Source organism: Cydia strobilella, chromosome 4 (assembly GCF_947568885.1).
Source record: "Cydia strobilella chromosome 4, ilCydStro3.1, whole genome shotgun sequence".
NCBI classification, from domain to species: domain Eukaryota; kingdom Metazoa; phylum Arthropoda; class Insecta; order Lepidoptera; family Tortricidae; genus Cydia; species Cydia strobilella.
This window is the reverse complement of record NC_086044.1, coordinates 22104948-22126049: the sequence shown is the minus strand read 5'-3', so window position 1 is coordinate 22126049 and position 21102 is coordinate 22104948. Positions and strand designations below refer to the sequence as shown.

The 21102-nt window shown below is 38.7% G+C and overlaps 1 protein-coding gene across 1 annotated transcript in view; it reads left to right on the top strand.

The window, feature by feature from the left end:
- LOC134740809 (nephrin) overlaps window positions 1-21102 on the top strand; it is a 675842-nt gene that overhangs the window by 412687 nt on the left and 242053 nt on the right. Inside the window, exon 5 of the mRNA XM_063673431.1 lies at window positions 17963-18076. Coding sequence (XP_063529501.1) covers window positions 17963-18076 — 114 coding nt within the window. The remainder of the gene's footprint in view (window positions 1-17962; window positions 18077-21102) is intronic.

Sequence of the window (21102 nt, the reverse complement as noted above, 5' to 3'; positions counted from 1 at the left end):
CAAAGTTGCCAATTATGTACATATACATTGCGAGATTTTTATTTATTTTTATTTTTCCATCCCAAAAGATGATCCCATTTATTCACAAAAAACAATAAAAATGTGCACACTACATTAAAAAAATACAGGAATTGAGAAAATCTTAAAAGATAACTTAGTTACATGTAAAAAATCCGCAATGCAGGCTTTGTCTGGTGGCTACAAATGCAAATCAGCAACATACTTCGTCCCAAAAATACCAATGATGATATCCGCAACAGGCCTCGTCATTTTTTTTTTGTTTAAATAAAATAACCGTCACGAATCGTACCTGGCTGGGTGGTCTTTCTTATTAATTAAGATTTTTTCATAGAAGATTTTTATTTATTTATTTATTATTTAATATTGTCTTCGGTTACCGCGATAGTTACTCATGAAATAAAACTATGAAAACGGATTATATCGCGTATATTGAATTTATAATACATCCCGACGTTTCGAACTCTTTACAGCGTTCGTGGTCAACGGGTGACTGAGGAAAAATTACAAAATGCAAAAATACCCACATACTAAAATAATGAACAATCATAGACTACAAACTTTAAGGCTGGTTGTACATGCAAAATCGGTTCATAAGGCTAGTTATACACTATAATTATTTTTCAAGTAAAGATATATATATATACGCGATAAAAATAAACTATGCCGGCTCCAACCCTACACCACGGACCCGAGAAGATTTAATTCCCTCCTAAATTGTAGGAGGGTATCCCAATATGGGACCGGCAACAAACTCGGCAGGACACATCTTTTCAAAACATCAGAATGTCCAGCATCATCCAACACTACGGTCTCACAGTCTATGTCTCGCTTGCTCCTTTATCAGGTGGACTACAGGATCCCAAGCTGGTGGTAGAGAAAAGCCATCTTCCCTATTAAAGTTTGGATATTTCTTAATCTCAATGGCCTCGCGCAGCATTCTGGGTATGTAACGCTTCTCCTTGGCAAGAACCAGAGGCTTATCAAACTTGATTGAGTGATTGGCTTTATCCATGACATGCTCACAGACAGCAGACCTAGGTCGACGGTGCTTGACATCAGCTATGTGTTCCTTCACCCGAGTGGAAATGCTCCGTTTCGTCTGCCCGACATATGATAGGCCACACTCACAGTCCAGCCTGTACACTCCTGCAGTCTGTAGAGGGGTATTGCATTTTACAGGCCTCAGGAATTGTGACATCTTCTTCATTGGCTTGAAATATGTTTTTATAGAAGCACGCTTCAAGATGTGGCTGATCCTGTCCGTGACCCCCCTGACAAAAGGCAGAATGGCAGGCCTGCGCTCGACTGTGGGGATCTTAATGTGGGACCTCTGGTTGACCCGCGGTATCCTGAGCTCGTTTGCCTGGAGCGCGCGCCTGGCATGCTGGAGCTCCGCGGCCAGATGCTGGTCATCACATATCCTCTGGGCTCTCTGAAACAAAGATTTGCCTACTGTAACAAGTTGACTGGGATGGTGATGCGATTTGCCATTTAAGTACCTATCAGTATGAGTAGGTTTCCTATACACAGTGCGACCTAGGGTGTTATCAGGATTTCTTTTTACCAATACATCTAAGAAGGGGAGAGAACAGTCTTTTTCCAACTCCATAGTAAATTTTATTTTGCTATGGATGGAATTTAGGTGATCCAAGAAAGTTGAAACACTACTTTTTGGAAGTATAGTAAAAGTGTCATCTACGTATCTTTTAAATATCTTCGGTCGCACAGGAGCCAATGAGAGTGCCCTCTCCTCGAAGTCCTCCATAAAGATGTCAGCGACTACTGGAGACACCGGAGACCCCATGGCCACGCCGTCGACTTGAAGATAGAATTCACCATTCCATAGCAAGTAGCCAGATGTAAGGCAATGTTCCAACAGCTTAGCATATTCCTCTGACATGTTCTGCTCACATAACACATGTCACTTTTACTATACTTCCAAAAAGTAGTGTTTCAACTTTCTTGGATCACCTAAATTCCATCCATAGCAAAATAAAATTTACTATGGAGTTGGAAAAAGACTGTTCTCTCCCCTTCTTAGATGTATTGGTAAAAAGAAATCCTGATAACACCCTAGGTCGCACTGTGTATAGGAAACCTACTCATACTGATAGGTACTTAAATGGCAAATCGCATCACCATCCCAGTCAACTTGTTACAGTAGGCAAATCTTTGTTTCAGAGAGCCCAGAGGATATGTGATGACCAGCATCTGGCCGCGGAGCTCCAGCATGCCAGGCGCGCGCTCCAGGCAAACGAGCTCAGGATACCGCGGGTCAACCAGAGGTCCCACATTAAGATCCCCACAGTCGAGCGCAGGCCTGCCATTCTGCCTTTTGTCAGGGGGGTCACGGACAGGATCAGCCACATCTTGAAGCGTGCTTCTATAAAAACATATTTCAAGCCAATGAAGAAGATGTCACAATTCCTGAGGCCTGTAAAATGCAATACCCCTCTACAGACTGCAGGAGTGTACAGGCTGGACTGTGAGTGTGGCCTATCATATGTCGGGCAGACGAAACGGAGCATTTCCACTCGGGTGAAGGAACACATAGCTGATGTCAAGCACCGTCGACCTAGGTCTGCTGTCTGTGAGCATGTCATGGATAAAGCCAATCACTCAATCAAGTTTGATAAGCCTCTGGTTCTTGCCAAGGAGAAGCGTTACATACCCAGAATGCTGCGCGAGGCCATTGAGATTAAGAAATATCCAAACTTTAATAGGGAAGATGGCTTTTCTCTACCACCAGCTTGGGATCCTGTAGTCCACCTGATAAAGGAGCAAGCGAGACATAGACTGTGAGACCGTAGTGTTGGATGATGCTGGACATTCTGATGTTTTGAAAAGATTTCTTTTATCTCCTTTTTATCTTTGCTGTTTAGTGTGTATGTTAACATTATGTACTTACTAATGAACCTCCAGGTCTGTTTTCTTAAGTATGTTAAGTACATTTGTACTTCAAACCCATTTGTATATGTGACTGTTTGTGTTCTAAATAAAGTAAAAAAAAAAAAAAAAAAAAAGATGTGTCCCGCCGAGTTTGTTGCCGGTCCCATATTGGGATACCCTCCTACAATTTAGGAGGGAATTAAATCTTCTCGGGTCCGTGGTGTAGGGTTGGAGCCGGCATAGTTTATTTTTATCGCGTATATATATATATCTTTACTTGAAAAATAATTATAGTGTATAACTAGCCTTATGAACCGATTTTGCATGTACAACCAGCCTTAAAGTTTGTAGTCTATGATTGTTCATTATTTTAGTATGTGGGTATTTTTGCATTTTGTAATTTTTCCTCAGTCACCCGTTGACCACGAACGCTGTAAAGAGTTCGAAACGTCGGGATGTATTATAAATTCAATATACGCGATATAATCCGTTTTCATAGTTTTATTTTATTTATTATTTATTAAGATTTTTCATAGAACAGCAATTTCGCGGACAAACTAAATATTTAAATGTAATCAAAATCAATGTAATCATTTAATCAATCCAATAGTGCAAGTGACATCACCTGACAGCTATCAATGTCGCAAATTTTCCATTCACCCGAAATATTTTTGAACTGTTAAATACTACATTTTAAAAATATGATCATTTAATGTGCTATAGGTACTCGCTACTCTGTATTAATTATATTCAAGACCACTTCCATGAACTTAAGCTTAGTAAACAAATGTTAAATGACTAGAAGTTGAATAAAACGACATAATTAAAGATGCTACACACGCAGCCGCCCCCGAACGGACTCCTAACTTCTAAAGGAAGATAACATTTTGCGAGCATGGATGTGGACTTTAACAACTTTCAATGAAAATTGTTGCGAACATGCTGACTTTATTGCTTTTGGAAATATATGAGAAATATTAGGTAATGTTATGCAAAAAACAACTTGAGTGTGACTTTATATGTGTATATGTGTGTGTGTTCTCGTGATTTCAAAATGGAATATGTTTAGACTGCTTGTATCTAATTGGCCGAGCGTTAGTGAAGGTCTCCGTTTCAGCTTGAGTAAAAATGCTTTCGTAATGTTCGCATGTTCTCCCCTACAGGTCGCAATTCTCAACCGTTTCTAGTGAAATTTTGTGAGCGTGAGTGTGAATATTTTAGCATTACCCGTAACATGGGTATACTTAATTTAAGTAAACTTAAGTTTACCTGGGTATACCTAGTATTACCCAACCTTTTCGGATAAAGTCCGAAACTTAAATCAACTTTTACACCATTACCCACTCAGTGTTGTGTAGACCTAGGTGTGTACGGGTAAACCACAAATACATACATGTTTTTTTAAATTTTCGGACTTACCCCAAAAGGCTTGGGTAATACTAGTTATACCCGGGTAAACTCATGTTTAATCAAATTTCTAACATTACCCGTAACATATATAGGTACATTCTTAGGCCCGATTAGTGTGATCAAACGGCAAAAAAACATGGAGACATTCCTGTCCAAAATTCCTTGGGGCAAAGCAACGTAACACAAGATTGTGTTCTAGATAGATTGCTTGAAATAATTTAATCTAATCTTGGAAATAAAACTATGAAAACGGATTATATCGCGTATATTGAATTTATAATACATCCTGACGTTTCGAACTCTTTACATCGTTCGTGGTCAACGGGTGACTGAGGAAAAATTACAAAGTGCAAAAATACCCACATACTAAAATAATGAACAATCATAGACTACAAACTTTAAGGCTGGTTGTACATGCAAAATCGGTTCATAAGGCTAGTTATACACTATAATAATTTTTCAAGTAAAGATATATATATATACGCTTATATATAATCTTGGAACTTTAGGTGAATCGACTTAATAGAAGTTTTAAGCTAGTTCTATCCCACACCTATTTGATAGGGTTTCAGTACTGGTTTCCGTCACGAAATTGACTGAACCTTGTTACGAATTGAAACCTTTTGATTGGTTGATTTTCTCTTCAAATGGTATTGAATCCCTTCAAGACGGCTATTTGTTCTCTATTTAACCCGCAATACACTGTAAAACAAGAGATTTGCGTAAACCCCAACAGTGTTAGGGACCCACCCCGCTATTCAAGGAAATTACTTACTTAGTTGCCTTGTGCACAGAACTATAGTCCTTGCCCTTTGGTGACAGGGGCCGAAGTGTGTGGCCTCACGAGAAGGGTGCTTAATCACGAATTGATGAGGCAAGCTAATTACGTTCCGCAGCTCGCGAGATGTACAGTTGGAACCGTACAATTAAGTTCATTGTTTGGTGCCACCTACATTTAAATTATAAATGCGAAAGTCTGTCTGTCTGTCTGTCTTTGTGTTCCCTCTTCACGCTTAAACCGCTGAATCGATTTAGATGAAATTTGGCATAGAGATAGGTTGAGTCCCTGAGAAGGACACAGGATAGTTTTTATCCCGAAAATCATCCCTTAAGAAAGTAAAAAGCGGGGTGGAATTGCGATAATTAATGAAGTGCCTGCTAATTTGTGTGCATAATATGCTCAAATTGAATTTGCTTTGAGAATTTTTCCAGGCGCTATGCTTACTTTAGCTGCTGTTACTAAGTTCACGCAGACGAAGTCGCGGGCAAAAGCTAGTACATGATAATTCGTCAAAACCTACACATATGTACCTACTGTTGTTAAAGATTTCTACAACGACAATACAACCTCTAATAACTATCAAGGTATAAAAGAAGATATTACAGAATATAACACAACTGTAATGTGCGCGTCATTCATAAGTTTTCCGCGATCTTGCCCGAACTGTGTTAGAAAAACATAATCATCATCATATCAGCCCTTTATCGCCCACTGCTGAGCATAGGCCTCTCTTCCAGTACGCCACTTGTCCCGGTCCTGAGCTAATCTCATCCAGAAGTGACCCGCAACCTTCCGGATGTCGTCCACCCAACGAGCCGATGGACGCCAGGGGCTTCTTTCATTCGAAAGCGGCCACCATTCCGTTAACATTTTAGTCCACCTGCCATCACTCTGCCTAGCAACATGTCCCGCCCAACTCCATTTTAGTTTGGTAATGGCGAAACCAACGTCTTGCACCTTGGTGCGTCGACGGATCTCGACATTCCTTACTCGATCTTGAAGCTTGATACCGAGCATGGCGCGCTCCATGGCTCTCTGTGCTACGCGGATTTTATGCACAGCCTCCTTAGTGAGCGTCCATGTCTCGGCACCGTATGTCATGGTAAACATAATATAAGGAGCTAAGCTAAGAGTTTTGGAACCCAATTCGACTGAAACGGCGACATTAAACGAAACATTTCACGAAAACCGTTGCACTGTTTCTTTTATTCGCGTATCCAGGTCAAACGCGACTCCCATTTCCGCTCACAAATCATTATCGCCTACAAAAGTGCGTGTAGACGCTGACCTTACAAAAATGCCATGCAAATGCTAATCGCTGCCATTGCTACACTCAAGGCGATAGTGCAGGCAAATGTCACAGCTTATATCTACGCACATAAAAGCTCTAGAATCGAGACTCCAAGCTGTTCCTATTGCTTAGCGTGAGCGTAGACGAGTCCTATTTTTGGGAAAACCAGCGTATCAAGACTTCGAGTGCCGTATAAAATGTAGGTATCTGATAGGGTGCTTATTACTGGATGCCTCAGGTTTTTATTCGCTCGAGTGTTGCAGGCAATTGGAATGAATTCTCAGGTGCACGAATCCGCGCTTTTAATAAATTGCGAACGTCGTCGCCTTCGTCTTGTTTTGTCGAGAATTATGGTTCGGGAAATTTGCAGCTGAATGAACCGGCAAAACAGGTGCAGGCGTTGTAGGCAAAATTAATTCCAAATATTAAGCGCGGTGTTCTGAAACGGTTTTTGACTATGGGTACCTACTAGGGAATGCAATCTCGCACCAAGATTGGCGAATCGAGATTTCGCACGAAAATTCTGAATCGAGATTGGGTGTTTTGAGATTTTCGACCGTCAGACTTTCGAGATCGAGATTTGACAAAGTAATTAAATACGTGTAATTTTGATTAAAAATCTCTAAAAATTCCGTATCTTCTTCTTTCTCTCTCTCTTCTGAATCTCGAAAATTCGTGCGAGATCTCGAAATTCCGAGATCGAGATTGCATTTCGTAGTCGTATATTTGCAATATATCATAACAATTTCGGAAAAATCATGGAAAAAATTGTGTATGGTTTTTTTTTAGGTGTAATTAGTCCAGTTCGGTATGAAATATTTAAATGCCTATAAGTATTTGCTCAGGTTAAAAGATACTCGAAATATTTACAAACAGCCTGTCATATTGAATTATTACGTTCCAGCCTACAACGACAGCACAATCTAATCACAGCAGGCTATATAACTCTCTTATACAGCAAATCTCGATATAACCAGTATCTGTTTCCAGTAATTGGTCACAGCTCACAGCGACAGCCCACGCTTATTCACATCACTTCAAGCATCATATACTTAGACAAACCAGTATAAGTGCGCACTCTGTTTACCCATAGTTACTACCTCAGGGTCATTAATGCACCTAAGCAGTCAAATTTAGATCGATACAGTATTGTATTGTAAATACATAATTATGTATTTTTGACTTATTTATGTCTTTGTCTTTTGTATGTTATATATTAATTTTGTTGTTTTTCTTGTTACCTGTCGTGATTGTTTCACCGGATGGTCTCACCGGAAGATTAGCGCTGGAAGTCGCCAGCAACATGCTGAGGTGAGACCATTTCGTGGCACTTTTTCTTTTTTATGTTTCTCTGTTTTGTATAACTTTCTATTTGTGTGTGCTAACGAATAAATTATTTCTATTCTATTCTGTTCTATAAATGTGGCAGAATTGGTCGAGTCTCGACTCGTGTTTGTTCAGGAATACGCGGGCAGGTAATCTGCCGTCCGGCTCCCGCGCGGCACCGTTAATTTGATCGCATTTCCGTCAACGGGTTGTTCCCTTTAATGAGCAGCGGCCCCCCGGGTCCGGCGTAATTGGCCGGTGCCGGACGCCGGACAGCGCCGATAATTGCCCGTCTCTTTTGCCGGACGGCGCCACGTGTCGGGGCTTGATGGGATGCCCGTGCTTCCGATTTGTTGGGCTGCCTTTATGGTGAAGTAGTTTCATGTGTGACTTCCAGAATAGAGGACTTTCGACTTCCATTGCATTGTAACAAGGCGAAAAATGATAGGATTAAACGAACTTACCTGAAGTGAAGTTCAATCCTAATTACTTATCAATAAAATAAAATAAAACTTCTCGATCGCTGGCCAAGTTTACGAGAATTTAGAGCCGCCATAAATAAATAAAAATATCACCAACTGGGATAACCTACAGTATTCAAGAAATCTAAATCATAAAATAAGAAAATAGAGTAGGTATCCCTTTACAAAATGTAAACAATATTTAAGCGCTGCAGTATATTACAGGTAGTGGACTTGCAAACTGCGCTCACAAATCCCAGTTTTAAAAGAGTAGTTAGTCGTAAATTTCCTTTTCTTCATAAAATTCAGAATAGCCCCAGGGCTGTAACGGCTTGATTTCACGCCAAGTTCGCTTTGGCGCTGCCCGCTCGAGGCCTTATTCTTGAATGCATTTGACGTTTAAAAATGATATCGAAAACATATTGATTGCTACATAAAGTCGCGTAGTGCAGTTTCAGAGAATTTTCTCTTGTGAACGAATCTGCTACAGGAAAAACTTCCGAGCTTAGCTTTTATCGCGGGGCTGGATTCTTTAGCAAGGGCAGAGGTTCTGAATTGTTATTGCCAATACCAGTAAGACATCTCTGAAGTTTAAAGATAAAACCCTTGCGTAATTATTATCGAATGGGACGTAAATATGCATCCCACACCGAAGATACTATGTTGTGCGGATTTGGCTCGAATAACCATAAAAGAGCCAAAAATTATTGAAAGAGTACTAGCATTGAACTGATGACCACTAAAGTAGCAAGAACCTAAAGTGGTGACCATGCACCTTGAAAAAACCTTAATAAGGTAGGCTGACGACATAGCCAAGCCTTTGGAACAAGGCGACGCATGACTGGTACCACTAAAGTAGCAAGAACCTCAAGTAGTGACTATGAACCGTGAAAAAACCTTAATTAGGTAGGCTGACGACATAGCCAAGCCTTTGGAATAAGACGATGACTGGTAGCTACGAGTATCCAGCAGTGGCTATTTGTGGCTGGCATGATACTAGAGATAGTGCTTAAAGGCTCTCAACCAATCTATATGCATATTGAATCAGTATTATATCAGCGTTGAAGTCCAGCTTCTGAATAAGACTTCGGTCCACTTTCGGGTAACCGCCTTTTGCCATGAAACGTGTTATCTGCGATATTGGAGGCGATGATCGGCGCGATTGGTTAAGTGGCACGGGACCGGGCGGAACGAAATGTTGAGTAGTTTATATTTACTTTTTAGATGAAACTGTTAGTTTGAGCACTACAGTCAGAGCAGTGCATCAATAGTAGCAGATAAAAGAACGGTCCAAAAGTGAGTGTATAGATTAGCTACCCAACATTTTTAATTGTTTCCCAATATTTTTGTTCCATTCGCGTTTTTCCCCATTCTGTTTTGAAACCATTCTTTTATTTTATCAGTAATTTTATTACACGCGTATGTCCCAGTCGCTTTTTTCCCCAAAGAGTAATATTTCCAAAAACATTTCCTTGTTACCCTGAGTCGACGGAGCCCCGCTACGCGGGGCTCCTATTTCTGGGCGATTTGCCCTTCGGACATCTGAAGTTACTTAACGAACCTAACCTACCTATCGACTTAGTGTGACTATCGTGAAAACATTACACTATTGGGTAAAAAAGCGACTGGGACATACCTGTAATCAAATTAACTACTGTAAAAATAAACAACTGGGCCGTGTTGCATAATAAAGTACAACTAATATTACAAGCGGACCTCCTTTTCTAATTCCACTTATTAGAAAAGGAGTTCCGCTTATAATATTAGTTGTAGTTTATTATGCAACACGGCCCTGGTTAAAAAGCAGAATGGGGAAAAACGCGAATGGAACATAAAATACTGGGGAATGAAAATGTTGGGTAGCTAATCTAAACACTTGATGCGTGGTCTGATCCTTTACTTTTGATGTACTATAGAATAAGTAATAGTATTTCATACAGAACAGATGTATGAACTCGTAATAAAACTAATCTAATCCATGTATAAACAGGCCCCAATGTGAAGGCCTGCCAGTTATCCGTATTTACCTTACCATTTTCGGAAGCAAACTTACTTAGTCTGCTAGTATCACTAACTACCGCCTTGCTGCTCGAACGTTTTAAAATAAAGAAAGTAAATTGTTACTAAAATATAAAACAACTTGTGAGTGGCTAGGCTTATCTTATCGTCTATTCTTTTTCATTCATTTTAATCTATTTCATTCAACTTTCGTTGAGAAAATTGTATAATCATGTTATTTTGTGTCAATGGTGTACAAACACGCAATCCTGAATCGACGATAAATTGTCACGAAGCTGAACTGAGTATTTATTTTATGACTTAGTGTTGTTCTACTTTTAAGGCACAATTGAGTTGTTATTTTTTTTATAAATTGCCTACTAATGTCAATACGGGTAAGTGAGGCTGGCCTTAACATTGGGGCCTGCGGGGCTACCGCGAAAACCGAAATTCGCAAATTGCGGAGATCTTTCTCTTTTACTCCAATGAAGGCGTAATTAGAGTGACAGAGAAAAATTCCCGCAATTTGCTAACTTCGATTTTCGCGGTTATGCCCTGTTTACACATTGATTAGTATTTATTGCGAGTATGCGAGATCATATTATACATGTATTACTTGTAGTTACTACTTGCTGCGTTTGTTTAGTGGTAAATGTATTTACTCGGAATAAACACTAATTAATGTGTAAACAGGCCCCAATAAGAAGGCCAGCCACATTTATCCCGCAGCCACATATCTGTTTTGGCCTTATTTATTACTAGAATAAGGTCAAAACGGGCTTTGTGAGCTGTAGACCTTATAATTCCCCAGGGCTCCGCCAGTTTGAAAACTTTAAAACTATTTTACCTACCTATCTTTTTCATATGCGCTACCGACTGATATGTTTGGAGTAGTCGACTTAAATAGTCGAGTATTATTGTTATTATTTAATATTATTATTTCTGTGTAACATAAAACCTCTTGTTTATAGCTAGGTACATGCAAGACACAACAAGTTGATCTAATCAAGCATCTTCCTAAAGATACCTGAAAAGTGGAAGTATTAATTACCTTAAAATAATATTTTGCTCCAACCTGAGCGCTCTTGTGTCATCTTCGCGATAACAGAAACTTCCCTGGAAGATGACCGGGGAATCGAGACTTAATCGAAACTTTAAATCACTTTGCTCGGTTCCGCAAGACTTTGTTGTCTTTCCATCCGAGCTGATCCACCGCGAAACGGTAAACAGACCCACTTATTCATCAATTAATATTAAGAGTTAGTCAGCTAGAAACTTTTAATTGGAACGGGGGCCTGAAAGGCGAAAAAGCTGTATGCAACGCGGAGTCAGTCACTTTGACTGGTGGGTATTAGAGGTTAAAGTTAGATTGAGCGCGTGGCTCCGATGCCGAATGTAAAACCTAATTGCCCTTTGATGCTTTAAATAGAACAGGCCAGAATAGCTTTTATGTACAGCCGTAGCAAGCAAATACGGGCCTTTTTCCCTTGCGGCTTAAATTGGAACAATGGCATAATGGGAATGCGGCTGGATGCATGGCAAACGAAGTGAATTGTAAGCAATCACCTGCGTTGTATTAGGCTGATTGGCTATTAATCTGCTTTGGATGCCTCCGTGCTTTTAACTGGGTGAAGCAATAATGGTGCAAAGTGGGAATATGGTTAAAAACTGAAATAAATAATTTATTTAATTGGTAATTAATATATAAATATAATGAAATAAAACTATGAAAACGGATTATATCGCGTATATTGAATTTATAATACATCCCGATGTTTCGAACCCTTTACAGCGTTCGTGGTCAACGGGTAACTGAGGAAAAACTACAAAGTGCAAAAATACCCATGAACCATCATAGACTATAGACTTTAAGGCTGGTTGTACATGCAAAATCGGTTTATCGGTTATCGGTTTATAAGGGATGTATTATAAATTCAATACACGCGATTTTTAGATCACACTTTTTAGATCAAGTGAAAGAAAAAGTAGGGGTCGTGTCGTATCAAAAAGTCAAAGAGCTGGCGCGGGATAGGGAAAGCTGGAAGATACTCCACCGACAAGAGAATAACTCTTAAGTTAATGATGATGACACGCGATATAATCCGTATTCATAGTTTTATTTCATGAGTAACTATCGCGGTAAACGAAGACAATATTATATAAATATAATGTTAATCCGTCTATTATTCCTTAATTGTTAAAATAATAATTGTTAACTTAGCTACAGGAGGATCAGAATAGAATAGATCCAATACAAACTATTGTTAAACTAAGTTGCTGATGCTGACAGTGAGGTTTCTTGGGAAAGAAAGGGCATCTTTAAATATAGTTTAAAAGTTGAACGAGGATGAATAAGGGATTCAGTTATTGAACATACCTTTTATTTCTGAAATCTGTTTTTTACGTGGTGTCATTAAGATAGCCATAAGAAAATAATGCTCAGACCTGGAGGCCAATTCAGACTTACATTGTGACAATAAAATGATATCTAAATAATGTCATTTAGTTATCATCATTCGCGCGTGCATTTAGCTCATATTTGTCCGTACATGTAGGTATTGGGGCGAGCGAGACGCATGCGAGAATGATAACAAAATTACATCATTAAGAGATCATTTTCTATTGGCCTTCTGGTGTGATCGTCACACTTCTATAAAGAAAGATTAACTTGTTTTCCTTTTGCTTCAAAATCATATGAGACATTATTATATATTAAAAAAGTCACTAAATTAAATTTGATTATCTCTTGAGATATTCCTCCTCATGGATTTAAACATATCGAACCACATTTGACCTAAGATTTCCTAAATAACTCGTTTTAAAATATTTTATTAGCCTCTATAACATTTGCCAACACGCTTCGGTATCTTCGAACCTAAAATAGAAGAAAGCTAAAACTTTGTGACATGCTATGTTTAGAGAATCCTAAAATACAGGAACGGAGTTCCCTCGCAGGTCCCTGGTGGGGCGGTAACGAACCGGAACGATGCCGTCACCCGCCGTCTCATATCATAACGGGAAATATTTCGATCGCTTGTCGCATCATCTTGGATGAACCAGTCTGGCCGTTTCTTGGCTTTCCTATTTTAGTGCTTTTCTGATTCAATCTGCCTGGTAAAACAATGTAAAAACCGCGTTGTCTTTTACGTAAAAATCCATAGACATAGTTAGTTATAGACATGAAACCGAAAAAGACATATTCATGTATTGGCAGGTCAATGTATGGCAGCATAATCCTTTTTCTCTTTTACTCTTATAAATTTCGGTATTTCGCCATCGCCCACCTATGCTGCCATAACCCGACCATGAAAAAAATCCAGGTTGGTGATAAGAACAAAGCATGGCACTATTTTCTCTTTCCTCTTATAGGAATCGCAATAAGACTATCTTTCTCTATCAAAGAGTGCCAGGCCCTTGTAAAAAGCAAAGAACTTAAGCTCTTATATATTTTGTATGGCGACATTACTTTTCATGAGCTTTTAATAAGTATATACTTAAGGTTATACACATTACACATATGTTACAGACTAACAAACGTGACAGGTAACACGTTTCAAATATAAAGGAAAATCTTGTGTAATTCTCAGAATCGCTACCCTTGCCCTTCTCATCTTCTTTCAGTTTTCCTAGAATAAGGGAGCCCAGGATCTAATCAACTTTAGTATTTCAAGAATAAGTATGCACGTTAAGCGACTGGTATTTGAACTTCCAATGAAAAGGGAAAACGAAGAACTAGGAGAGCTTCTCGAGATGAATAACTTTGCTGGAAAGCTTATGGAAAAAATTGGATAATAAAAGATTTTCTACATTATTTCATAATTAGTATCATTGGCAAATTTATGATTGGGAATCATATAAAAATTTACTAAATTATCACCATGGGAAAACCCGTGGGTGCTCGTATTATGGAACTGACAGCGAACTAAAGCAGACGGATTATTGCGTTTATACGGCACAGTGGACGAAACCCCCTAGAATGTATTTCATAAATTATGTCAAGCGCGACTTCAAGTACATACATACATATAATCACGCCTATTTCCTGGAGGGGTAGGCAGAGACCACGGATTTCCACTTGCTACGATCCTGACATACCTCTTTCGCTTCCTTCACTTTCATAACATTCCTCATACACGCTCGCCGGTTTAGGGTGCCTTTCTTCAGGATTTCCCCGATCTGATCAGAGAAAGTCCGCCGAGGTCAAGTATCAAGTAATATGCTAGGAAGTTAGTACTGATCGTAGTTCAGGCACTTGAAGGAGACCAACAGTGAAACAATAACCATTGTATTTATATTGACCGGGATATAGACCGTGATTACCTTTTGTATTATTTGTGAAATAATACAAAAGGTAATCACGGTCTATATCCCGGTCAATATAAGTCTAGTGAAACTAACCGTGAATCGTTCAAAACTCTAATAACCATTGTATTTATGTTTATGCCTGATATGTGAGTCGGATATTACTAATACTTAACTGGTTCACATGAGGCGATACGTGTGTTAGGCGATGGAATGCGCTCGTGACTTACTCGTACATGCCAAACATTGACACGTTAGTTATGCTAATGCCTTATACCTCGTTATTATAATGTTAGGTACTTGAAGTAAGACGGAGTACTTGCATATATAACACCGTTAGGTAAATAAAATACGTTAAATGTGTTAGTAAAGTTAGTTATTAGAGGAAATTGGATAATTTACACGACTTGACCATAGTCAATTTTGCTCTATATATGCAGAAAAATACTTAAAGGGCAAAACTTAATAATTCACTGTCATAACTTCAGTAACGCCACACTGTTCTCAAAATTAAAGAGGCCGTAGTCGATTTTGGAGCAAAAATGTAAAATTGATAGATTTAGTCGTTGAAATTATACACGTTTTGTTACGTAATATCTAAATAACAAGTATTGATTTCTATTAGCACGTCTTCTCATCTTGCCTTTTAATAATGAGGTCGCGAGCGTGCGTCACCGGTAATGCATGAAGAGAAGGGGCAGTTTTTAAAAATTCATCAAAAAATCATGGTGGTAAATTATACAAATTGATGTATAAGAATAGTTTCAGCAAGTGTTGTAGATTGTTTAAGTATCAAAATTACGTTGAAATTAAGTCGATTTTTAGAGAAATTGTCACTTGTTTTGAAGTAATTTCTGGAGAAAATAGATTTCATGGGATATTTTACAAATTAATCTTGATATTGTCTTCGGTTATCGTGATACTTACTCATGAAATAAAACTATGAAGAAGTTAAACATTTCGTCGGGATGTATTATAAATTCAATATACGCGATATAATCCGTTTTCATAGTTAAATTAATCTTGGTTGAAAAGTATTTAAAAACCTACTACCAAGGTATGGAACAAACAATTACAAGTAGGCAATACACATATATGTACTAACAAAACTCAGAACTAAGCACATGATAGCTATACATTACGAAATTTTATTTCAAAAATTCAAAGTTATTGCACTCCACTGTAACAACGTAGCGAAAATATTGCGCGGAAACTCTAGACTGTTCTATAAAATTTGCCTGCATCATTAGCGTCACGAGGCAACAGGCAGAAAAATGTCTCCAGTTGGTGAGCTATTCCGAAGCAAGTCAAGCTAGCGGGGTGTCATTCTAACAGCGTACCAGGCACTAGCAAGACTAGGGTTTGCACGACGGATCTGAAATGTATGGGAAGATCCGCGGATTCGGATCCAGATCCGGATAATTACATACATTTCAGATCGGATTGCAAAACCTAAGCAAGACGAAATACCAACTGAACGAGTACAAGTAAGCACTACCATCACGTAGTAGTTATGTTGTTGCCACGGGTCTCGAGATAGGTACACCGGTTTGTTACCAAACAAGATTTACTCTCGCTCGTGAATGAATGGGAACACGTCCAGACATTTCCTTATTCCTACACTTTGCTTCACGGATCGTGATTCTAAGGATAGAAAAGAATTGACACTTGAAAGGCCGGGAGAGGCTTAAGAATTTAAAGGTCGAATCAGATATGTGATGACCTTTTCTGAATCCGTCGAACCCTTTGCTATAGATAATCATTAGGACGCTCTGAATCGCATCTAACCCGTTTGAATCACGAAACGGAGCAGATGGAAAGTCTTATTTTTATTGGCCTACTTCCAATTCAATATTATTTAACTATGATACCTATTGACTAATATAGTTAGAAGCTTTACCCGAACGCCATCAAACTCACTCTTCGAACGCGCATGCTCGGTGCTGACGCCGAGCGCCATACATTTGTTTTAATCAATAAACAAGAAAAATATTTCAATGTCTAAAGCATTTTTGTACACTTAATGTTATGACACAAAACACAGGTGTGTTATAAAAGTGTTTCAAGGTAAACGTTCTATTGCATCGATTCTATGTTACGGACTTGCAAATGTCTCTGGCAACTGTGAGAAGGAAAGAATGATCGAGTTGATCGGCAATTGTTTTATCAATGACTTTAATAAGAAATATGGTATATATTACTAGTACTCATAGTTTAGAACTGAATAAATGTATGATTCCGCCAGTAAAAAAAAGTTAATCGAAAAAAAACTGCTCACTATATTTTACGAAAACCGCTTGAGACTTGCGAAATGTAGAGAAGAACATCCGACATACGCAAGCATTTTTTACCCAAGCTGAAACGGAGACATTCGCTAACGCTAAGTCAATAAAAAATACCAGATGCCTGATGTGTTCCGATTAGGTTTTGCAATCCGGATCTGAAATGTATGAAATTATCCGGATCTGGATCAGAATCCGCGTATCTTCCCATACATTTCAGATCCGTCGTGCAAACCCTAGTTCTGATTCCATGAGGAATCGAAATGTCGTGGGAGTGCAAACGCGCAACTTTGAGTGATGCTAGCGCGGAATGGGAGTGGGTCGTACATCGTCACCTTTAGAGCAGGCATTCTGTACACTACGCAGTTAGAAGCTCATGAAGAATGCAAGCTGCCGTAGTGCCAGACTGATGGTGCCGCATTACGAGAAGCGATCGTATATTTTATTCATCGCCGCAGATAGGCGCGCGAAATTAGGAAAACAAACGAACAAAAGCGAGAGATTTACTTTTGGCTTATCTTCTCTGTAAACGGGCGGATGTTACTGTTTACCGACTTTTTTATTTTATTTGTTTTTTACGGTTGTTGAGAAATTTAAACTCTGGATTGCTCCGACGATTGGCTAATGTTTTATTTGCGATTTGTGCTACTTGGTTATGCATTGAGGTTTGAATATAATACGAAGATTTACCTAACATATGTATAACTCTTTTAATATTTATACATTTTTCACTGTATCTATAGGACCCTTTTTCTTCTCATTCTTATCGTTACAGTAAATAGTGAAGTTTTGGGAGTTTGGTTTTTAACAGAAGGTATACTCCTTTAGATTCGCTTTGGCAGTCTATCATAAGAACTGCCTCAGGTACTAGTTTTTACGAAAGCAACATATCTGACCATAAAACTCCTGATGCAAATTTGTCATATCCCTATTTTCCCGTGAAAAAAAAATAGTTTTTTGAAACATCGGAATTTCTTTTTGGGTATACTTTAACTGATCTGCAAAAAATCTGTTTATTAGCAACAGTAACCTAATTAACCTAACCCTTGCTAATAATCTTAATTTTCTGCTAAACAAAATATTTATTACTGGCTGACCATTTAATAACTTCCGTTTCTTTATTTCTCTTCCCTTAAAATCATCAGACCTGAACAAATTTTCATTAAACAAAACTAGTTCTAAACATGTTATCCTTTTTCAGTGCCTCCAGAGAAACCGGTGGTGGTGGATCGCTGGGGGCGCGTCATCAACACCACCACGTTGGGCCCGCACCAGGAAGGAGACGACGTTCTGCTTACCTGCCGAGTACTTGGCGGTAAGTACTCAACTTGCCGTACTTCTAGAGAATCCAGTAGTGTTGGAATGCTAAACACCAACACCTTGGGCCCTCAACAGGGTGACGTGCTGCTGACCTGCTAGGTACTTGGACGTAAATTCTCAACTAAACTTCAACCCATTTATAAAACTTAAAATACCTGTCTTAAATTTTGTCTCTTTGATACCAATGTCAAATTAAATGACACCATTTTGAAATTTATATCAGTGCACATATCACATTCTCCCACATGGAACTATTTACGTAGCAAGTCACACCTAAAAATTGCCAGTGCTACCAGTAAAACTCACCATGGGTCGATGAACAAGCAAGAACTGATGCTGATATGACGAAAATACGACCTTCAAACTTTCAAGAAAAGGCCATCCTATCTTAACACCGGCAACGCACTCGCAACTACCCTCTGGTGTAGCAGGTGTCCATGGGCCGATGTCCATGGAACACCGAATTACCGATGTAATTGCTTACCATGAGGCGAACCGTCTGCTCGTTTGTCTCCTAAATTATAAAAGAAACTCTATAACCTCATAATCAAATTGGGTTGGCATTTTCATACATAATATTAACAAGCAGTAATTATCAAAGCCGAGAGTAAACTCATTAATTAAACTAATCATCTCCTTTAGAAAACAAGGATCAGCTTTCTATAATTCATGGAAGGAGGTTTTGTGCAACTTGAAACTAATAACATTTTGCTCGGTAAAATGTCGCGCAATTTTAAGAGCTTTATGAATTTCGTGCTATACGCGGCTTCTTTAGTGTTAATCAATCCTGCTTTTGTTTAAATAAATCGTATTTGTGACATTTTCAAGTAAAAGGTACCAGATTGTCGCTTAGCATCTTCTTCTACCTAAGCCTTTTCCCATTATCTGGGGTCGGATCTCCTTGTCCTCTTTCTCCACACAGGACGATTTTCATTGTCGCTTAGCATAAGGATGAAATTTCCTAGTATTTTTATACGAATAACCTGTCAGAACGTCCTTATGGCAAGCGAAAAAGTGGTACCTTTTGCTTAAAAATGACACATTTATATTAGTACTTAGATCAAGTTTGACGAAAATCATATTTTTCCCTCCTACGTATATTTTTAACTGTATTGTATGCCGTGTCTGATAAGATTGGGAACGATAATACCACTGGAGCATTATATCAACAGTCAATTCCCTGTTCTACATGCACAAACTGCATAAATAAGTAACTTTGTAAAGCGAAGTTTGAAGTATACATGCTCACATATACATAGAATAAATTAATCGACTTCGTTCGAAGAATTGTCAACTCTCAATTCAACACAATGTTCTACGCCGAACTAGCCAATTCCAAAGGTCACTGACTTTAGAATGGTATTTGAATCATTTTATTTACTAAGGCGCCATTTATTTATTACGTAAGACGATTGGGGGGGTATCTTATTTTTTCTTACAAGGGGGGAGGTTTTCATAGTTCTTACGTAATATCACAAAGATCGTTTTTTTTTTTAATTTCTACGAAATTATGACTTAAAATTACACTGACCCCCACTATGCTATCAAACACGGTGCAGAGTTAGCGTAAACGTACTCCTTTACCTTTAGAGGTACAAATAAACGATCCAAAAATGATTTTTTTGAAAAATAAACAGTAAATCAAACCAAACGTTGATACATTTTTTCCTGTAGATTCTTACGTATAGCCAATATAGTAGAGGGGAGGGGGTTATGCTTTATTATTTTTTCTTACATAGAGGAGGGAGGGGGTAAAACACTGGCAAAAATCGTCTTACGTAATAAATGAACGGCTTAGTTATCGTACGTCTCGTCCGCGCCAATACAATCATATACGGATAAGTACGAGCCAAATGCACGATATTTAAATCACATCAGTTACATTTCAGTCTGATATCAGTGTATGTACAGGACATAAATATATATACATTCCCAAAGTTTCAAAAATATGTATACGCTCTTACACCTTAGCCTTAGACAATAAAGTCGTGTTCTTTTTTTACCACGTCGGTGGCAATCAAGCATACGGCCCGCCTGATGGCAAGCAGTTACCGTAGCCTATGGACGCCTGCAACACCAGAGATATTATACGCGCGTTGCCGATTCTTTAAAAACCTGTACACTCCTTGTTTGAAGAACCCCATACCGTAGCCCCTCGGGAAAACCTCAGCAGGGAGCTCATTACACAGCCGAAGCTGTTCACATATTTTTGAGCCATTTGTCTGTATCGATATTTTTGCCTTCGACTGTACATTCGAATTGGCCTGAATGTTCTGCGCCAAATACAGCCGAGTGGAATGTTTCACACTAATCCGGGCTCCAAAATGGCGGAGCAGGCGTCCTTCTCTTTTTGTCCGTTGTCTGTCGCCATGCTATTGACGTTTTAAAAAAGGAACTAGCAGAAGTTAAGCATCGTTGTTTTGCAGGGTTTGCAACAGTGCTTTTATTTCTGGACGCTTCGAAGTGTTTCGTGTAACGAAGAATGGGTAAAGAGGATAGACTAAAGAGACATAATCTTTAGAGGCTGATACTGACGGCCCGATTCGAACAATGCTTATAACGGTCACAGGGATACGATACTGATCCGGATCCGAAATGTATGAAATTATTCGGATCCCATACATTTCGGATCCGTCGTGCAAACCCTAGTTACCTACAATAAGTAGGTACCTATAATAATGTCAACAATATTTCGTTAAATATGCACTAGCTGTCATTCCAACACGTATGTTAACAAATATGTTAGGTACTTACCTATTTCATAGCGTGTTTTGTTATGCAATTTCCCACTTCAAAACTAGGAAAGATATCAACTCCACTCGTGTCGACAAAAAATCGTCAAATGCGGAGAAAGCTAATTCGAACTTAAATTCTGATATCAAACTTATTTAATTTTAATATCATTCGGGCATATATAATATACGTCTCGCTCGCGCCAATACGTGTACAAACAAGTGCAATTGAAATGCAAGCGTGAATGATAGCAAAATGAAATCGCTTTTATATCGCAAAGTTTGAGTT